This window comes from Aptenodytes forsteri, unplaced genomic scaffold (assembly GCF_000699145.1).
Source record: "Aptenodytes forsteri isolate BGI_AS27 unplaced genomic scaffold, ASM69914v1 Scaffold126, whole genome shotgun sequence".
In the NCBI taxonomy this organism is placed as follows: domain Eukaryota; kingdom Metazoa; phylum Chordata; class Aves; order Sphenisciformes; family Spheniscidae; genus Aptenodytes; species Aptenodytes forsteri.
This window is the reverse complement of record NW_008794599.1, coordinates 294642-301153: the sequence shown is the minus strand read 5'-3', so window position 1 is coordinate 301153 and position 6512 is coordinate 294642. Positions and strand designations below refer to the sequence as shown.

The 6512-nt window shown below is 58.3% G+C and overlaps 1 protein-coding gene across 1 annotated transcript in view; it reads right to left on the bottom strand.

Moving 5' to 3' along the window:
• ADAMTS8 (ADAM metallopeptidase with thrombospondin type 1 motif 8) overlaps nt 1-6212 on the bottom strand; it is a 9516-nt gene extending 3304 nt beyond the window's left edge. Inside the window, exons 1-9 of the mRNA XM_009273003.1 lie at nt 6168-6212; nt 5756-5995; nt 5365-5497; nt 4664-4831; nt 4190-4488; nt 3456-3639; nt 2931-3103; nt 2668-2843; nt 48-855 (exon numbers count right to left, since the gene is read on the bottom strand). Of these exons, the coding sequence (XP_009271278.1) occupies nt 48-855; nt 2668-2843; nt 2931-3103; nt 3456-3639; nt 4190-4488; nt 4664-4831; nt 5365-5497; nt 5756-5995; nt 6168-6212 (2226 nt within the window). The remainder of the gene's footprint in view (nt 1-47; nt 856-2667; nt 2844-2930; nt 3104-3455; nt 3640-4189; nt 4489-4663; nt 4832-5364; nt 5498-5755; nt 5996-6167) is intronic.
• Nucleotides 6213-6512: the final 300 nt, after the last annotated feature.

Sequence of the window (6512 nt, the reverse complement as noted above, 5' to 3'; positions counted from 1 at the left end):
CCCGGTGTGCAAGATGCAAGAGGCGTTGCGTGTCCGCACGCCCTCACCGCAAGTTTGGGAGCAGGGGGACCAGGGACCCAGGCGCCAGAGCGGGCAGGGGACGTCTCCGCAGGGCTTGATGTCCTCGGGCTTGAGGGCTCTGTCGCAGGCGGAGGAGGTTTGACCCTCCATGTCCCGGCAATCCACCGTCCGCCTCTGCCAGCCGGAGCCGCGATGCAAGAGGCGTTGCGTGTCCGCACGCCCTCACCGCAAGTTTGGGAGCAGGGGGACCAGGGACCCAGGCGCCAGAGCGGGCAGGGGACGTCTCCGCAGGGCTTGATGTCCTCGGGCTTGAGGGCTCTGTCGCAGGCGGAGGAGGTTTGACCCTCCATGTCCCGGCAATCCACCGTCCGCCTCTGCCAGCCGGAGCCGCACGTCTTGGAGCACTCGGACCAGTCGCCCAGGACCCACTGGGAGGTCAGCATCGGTCGGATGACGTTGGCCGACTTCTTCTCTTTGCCTTTCTGCTTGCTGAAAGGGACGTCCTTGGGGATGAAGAAGGTGTACTTGACTTTTGGTGGGAAGATCTCGCTGGCGATGGTCAGCAGCTGGACGGTCAGGGGCTCCGGGAGCTGTCGGAAGCTCTGCAGCCTCTCCAGGGTCGTCAGGGAACCGCTGTATTTCAGGATGGTCCCCTTAATGAGGATATCCTGCTCCATGGCCGAGATGGCAAAGTCTCCGTTCAGCAGGTACTTGCCCTCGAGGGTCCTCAGGGCCAGGTAATTCCCATCGTGACGGACCCCGCGGTGGCTGCGCTGTTTGATGTCGATGTTGGTTGCTCCGGCGGGGATGGTGACGATATCGTTGTAGCCGTATCTGCGCGGGCCAAAGGGACACAGTTGTTTTCCTGGACTTATTAAGAGGAGACTCATGCAGGGGATGGAACTTTGTGAGTGGGATCATGGCTCTGAAGCCACCTCTCTGTAACCCAGAGCGCTCAAGAGCTGGAAATATTGCAGTCGTGCCAGATGTGTGCTCGGCTGGAAGATTTTGCTGAATTACATGCAAAAATGAGCGATGCAATCAAAACGAACAGCCCCACGGTTACCAGCCTTGGTGGGAAATTCCCCTTACTCCCTTTCTTTTGAAATGGGTGAAGTGTTTGGGACTAAAAGCCTGGCTCTGCCCAGTGATGCTGAAGGATAGCATCAGCTATAGATAGATATAGAACAGCAGAATAGAAGAGAGGCGGGGCGCTGCTGGCATTGTACGCACAGAGGATATGTACATTGGCCAGATGTTGCTGCTAAAACCAGATCAGCAGTTAAACAGTTAACCCAACAGACATCTCATATGGTAGATGACTTGATACTAACTGGAAAGCCTTTCCTAGAAGGCAGCAAGAACTACGGCAGCAAAACCATCCCTATCCATGGGCGGGCGTCTCTGCACCCCAGGCTCATCTTTGGAAGGGTTTTGCAGCCACCACCACGATGCAGAAGAGCTCCCGTTGGAGGGCACAGAGCACATTCCCATGCCGGGGGAGGATTTCCCCGCAAAGCCAGCCAGAGCCCATCCCCGGAGCACCACGGCTCCCGGGACAGCGCCGGGAAGGCTTCGGTACTTGAACCCTCGGCACCCAGTGCTATGGTAATTATTTGCTACTATAATAAAATGCCACCCTGGTATGACTCACGCCGTGGGGCCGGCAGGATCATTTTCCACGCATCCCCACGGTTGATGCTGTGGCCGGTAATTAGGTTTAGAGTGTTTTGGAACAAAGCCTTCAGGTCAAACTCTGCCCTCAGTCACCCTGGCCTCCCTAACCCTGATCTCTTCTTGGCTGTAGCTACCATGCTAATCTCTCTTTAGTCAACCACAAACTGGAGAGTGGAAGCCCCATTTCAGCTGGCTCCCTGTAAGGAAACCATTTAGGAAATCTAATTTGACTGCGTGAGTCACCTCGCTGCATGGACTTGGACGCGTTGGGCTTTTGTTACGATCTTTTCAACAAAAGCCTTAAACTCAGCTCTTTGGCAAAGCAACGGAGACCTTGGGCGAGGGAAGCGGCTGCCTCGATGCCCGTGTCCCAGCACTGAAATTCACCCCCAAGCCCAAGGAAAAGTTATTGAGTTATTTACATCCCACATCAGCCCTCGAAATACGTGTCGAGCTCGCTGCATTGCGGTGAGAGATGCTTATTGTGTACTCCTCGGGTGCGGTGAGAGATGCTTATTGTGTACTCCTTGGGGCAGCAGATTTATTTGCAGTGGCGTACTGAGCCCATCACCGGTGTCAGCACCGGCTATTATTTTAGGAAATAAACTCTGCTTAGCTTGCACAACGCTGCCCCGAAATAAACTTAGCGTAAGCTCCCGAGTTTGGGGAGGAGACCAGGCTGTTGCAAGGCCACCCGGCTGAGGGTGTCTGCACAGCTGGAAACCCCGGTTAACGGCACGGAGGGGAAGCCAAGCACTCCTCGAGTCCGGCTGCTGCAAGCAAGGTCTGCAGCTAGGTGCAATGCTTCAGGTGCGGAAAGCAAACCGGCTTTACGTGACCTAGGCGGAGTCCTAACGTTCCTAACCTAGGACTTTTGCAATAAATAAAAGAAGAAAGGAGAATGAGAGGGGAAGCTGGTTTTTCTCCCCCCAGCCCACCTCTGCAGACCCCTTCTCCCCGGCGCCTTACTTGGATCGGTTGAGTGAGCCGGATATTTTCCTGCAAGTCGAGCCGTTGCCGCCACACACCCCGCACTTGTCCAGCTTCTTGGAGGACCCCACTACATGATCGCAGCCAGCCTTGATGCACTGGCCGTGGACACAGATGGAGAGGGTCTCTGGTCCGCACAGCGTCCCATCAATCACCTAGGAAAGGGGGATGGAGAGGAGCAATTAGGGCATTTGATCTGAAACGGGGTAAAGAGGGGCGATTATCGTCACCAGGTATCTTACTTTGGCCTCAAAGACTTTAAATTCGCTCCTCCCCCTGGCTCGGCAAAAGAGCTTGCATCGGTCTCGGGGTGACACTCCCGCGTACTTGGGAACCCACTCCAGGCGATTCCCTTCCAGGTCCGTAAAGTTGTAGCTGTTGTACTTCTCGCACTGCTGCTCCCGAAAGCTTTTCCCTGAAAGGAAAGGCGAAACATGACCCAAAAGCCGCGGGAAGCCAGCAGGAACCGTCGTCCCCCTCGGCCATTGCGGAGATGCAGGAGCGAGCCGAGGATAGCGGGAGCGGGCGGCGAGCGTGCAAGCAGAGGAGGGATGCCACACACCTCCCACCCAGCCGGAGGGGATCACAATCCCCAGCAAAAGGCTATTGCACCACCACCCCCACCCCCCCAAAATACGAATGTTCAAGGGAGAGTGGAGCAATCCCTGGCGATGGGTTCTGAAGAAACGGGGGCAGGAGGCGAGCGTGCATTTGGGAATTGCATCCTTTTGCTGTGCGGACGGGTGGCTTCGCAAAGCTGGGCTTACCGTCCGGCGGGCACTCGTTGGTGTGGCAGGACTGGTACTTGGCGCGCTGGCCCTCGCAGTACCTGCCGCCGTGCTGGGGCTTGGGGCTGTCGCAGTGGCGGTAGGAGAACGGCAGGCCGCCGCCGCAGGTCCGGGAGCAGGAGCCCCAGGGGCTCCACGGGCCCCAGCCACCGTCCACCGCCGGCTGCAAGAGGTCACGAGAAGCTGCTAGATCCGTCCCCGAGCTCATCCATCCCCGGCTGCTCGCTCCCAGGGCGAGCAAAGGTCTGGAGCAACGTTAAAATCACCCCCCAGCTCCTCTCCCCACGTTGCTGGCCGGGGCGCTGATCCAGCAAAGCACTTAAGCACATACTTCACATGAAGTTATTACTGACTTCCACCAGTCTGTTCATGTGCTTAGAGTTAAGCTTGGGTTTAAGTGCTTTGCTGACTGACTCGGAAATCGCCGCTAATTCCCTCGGCAGGGCAAAAAGCGATGATTTAATTGCAGAACTGCGGCTGCTTGCTCTGGTTCAGACCAGCCTGAGCCTCGGCAAAAGGCACGGCAGCATTTATCTATGAGCTGGGCTTGCCAGTAATAAAGATTAACAAAAGGTGCTGTTGAAGGAAAGATATCCAGAAAACAAATCAGGCAAATCCAAAGCTAGTCCAGGAGACGGCAGGACCGGGGCCAGAGGTCTGGGAATCCCAAAGGGTCGAGCCCCAGCCCACTCGTCCCCAATCCCCCCCCTTACCTGGGGCTTCAGGGTGTCCTGCGGCACGCAGCGGCCGTCCCAGCACAGCCCACCGGCTTTGCAGGGGGTGCCGTCAGCCCACGGCAAGCTGCCGTTCTTGGTGTGGCAAAGGGGCTCCCCGCCGCCGGTCCTGCACCAGAGCTGGGCGCAGATGTCCTCCTCCGTGGTGTTGGGGCAGTGCTGGAAGTCCTTGCCGAAGATCTGCTGGCATTGCTGGTCCAGGCTGTACAGGACTCCTTGGCCGGGCAGCTCGGTGGGCAGGGAGAGGGGGTCAGCCGGGGCATCGAGCAAGCAGTCGCCTGGGCAAGGCAGAGATGCGTCAAGGTTTGACGCCATGGGTTGCACCAAGCAGGGCACCCCAAACCTCTGTCTGTGGCCTGTTTTGAACCCCCTTCATCCCACACACCCCTCAAGGTGTTGCAAAGAGCCTGAGCAATTAAGGAAAAGGCTTTCTGGAATGATGAAGCTCCTTACCGTGCCCTCCGTCCAGGAACTCGGTGAGGTACATGGCGCTGCACGGGGACCACGGCTGGGTCTTGTTCAAGTGGATGAAAAGAGGAGCCATCATATGGTGCTTGCCGAGGGGCCCGAAGAGCCGCTCACAGGTCTTGGAGTCATCGTGGGGCATGCTGAGCACATGGCCTGGGGAGCAGAGGGCATCGGTGAGCCGCAGCCTCCCAGCCCCTGCTCTGCTGCAGATGATGCGTGGGCAGCTGGGAGCATCTATAAGTCGCCAAGCAGTTCCTATTGCTGCAAAAGCTATTTGCGTCGACAAAGCAGAAGCGATAAACAAAACGGTGCGTGCGTGCTCTCTCTCAAAGGTACGGCCCGCCGTATGCAGGGCAAAGCAGCCCAAATTAGTCAGCGCATCTCTAGGAGTAGCAAACCAAGGGGGAGAAGTGCTCGGGCCCACGCCGTAGCTCATCGCATCAGGCAAGTGCACCAATTTACACCAACTCAGGGACTTCTAAGCGCGTTTGTTGGTGCAAACCAGTTTCTGCCGGTGCCAGAAGCTCCCCAGCGCTGTCCAAGGCTTGGCGGGTGACACCCAGCCGGGAGATGCTGGTGCTGGGCTGTGCTACATCCCCTCCCAGCAGCGGGGCTGGCCAGGCCGGGCTGAAAAAGCAGAACCAACCCTTCCCCCCCGCCGCCCCACCAGGGAAAGGATGCGTTACCCAGTTCGTGAGCCAGGGTGTAGGCTGCCTGCAGGCCCTCGTCCTCAATCACCGAGCAGCTTTTGTTGCGGTCGCACATGGTGCCGATATCCGCCACTCCCAGCGTGTCGCAGCTTTGGTGTCCGCAGAAGTCCTGTTTGCGAGCAGCGCCGAGGGGGGGGGGGTAAGGCAGGGTGAAGGGGTCCCACGTTTGGTAGCCCCAACATCTCCGAGCAGAGCTGGGCAACCCACTGGGGCTCTGCACCCCAAATGCAACACACCCCCCCCCGCCCCGCATTGCTTTGCTGCAAGCTCCATCCTTTGCACGGTGGGGGAATCCCTCCTCTCCCTCCAAGGACACCTCAACCCCTTTCCTCTACCCCCCAGAGCATCGCCAAGGGACCCTTCAGACCTGTCTCGTCAGCAGGATGGCGGTGTCATAGTGCTCCGGGTGCCGGTCGCTCGGGGGGTTGAACCTCTGCTGCCAGCTGCAGAAGTTGCGCAGGGTAAGCCCGCCGTTGTCGGACACCTCCGGCCCCGCCGCTGCCTCGTCCACCACCAGCACCTTCACCACCACCAGGTTGATGGAATTCTTCAGGCTGGGGTGCTTGTAGATGCGAGCCGCCATGGACATCAGGGTCAGGATGTGGTTCTGCGGGGAGAGAGAGGGGCAGGCAAAGCCTGGGTGAAACCTTTGCCGCGGGGCTCTTTTTTTTTTTCCCCGGTTAGGAAAGGAGAAATCAACCTCATTTTGACACCTACCACATCCAGACCGACTCAGGCACCCACCTGGGTTGATGGACTAAGCGCTGCCTTTTCTGTACGTGATGCTTTACACCTTGTGCCGGCGGGAAGGACGGGTAGGACATGCCCACCCCTGCATCCCCTTCTCCACCTGCCACGAACCCTTTGCACCCAGAAACCCTTCGGGAAAACCTCACGTGTCCCAGCGAGTGCTCTTGCATATTCCCAAAGCATTAACCCTGCCCTCGCCGCCCCGGGGCAGGAACCGCCTTGCGCACAACCTCCCGTGGGCGCAAAACCACCCTTGCACGGCTGTAAAAATCCTGCCCGCGCTGGTGGGCAGGGTTTGAACCCAACGTCCTCAGCGACAAACCGGGGCCAAAGCACTTTGACAGCCGAGTCTTTGTCCAGCAGCATCCCCTGCT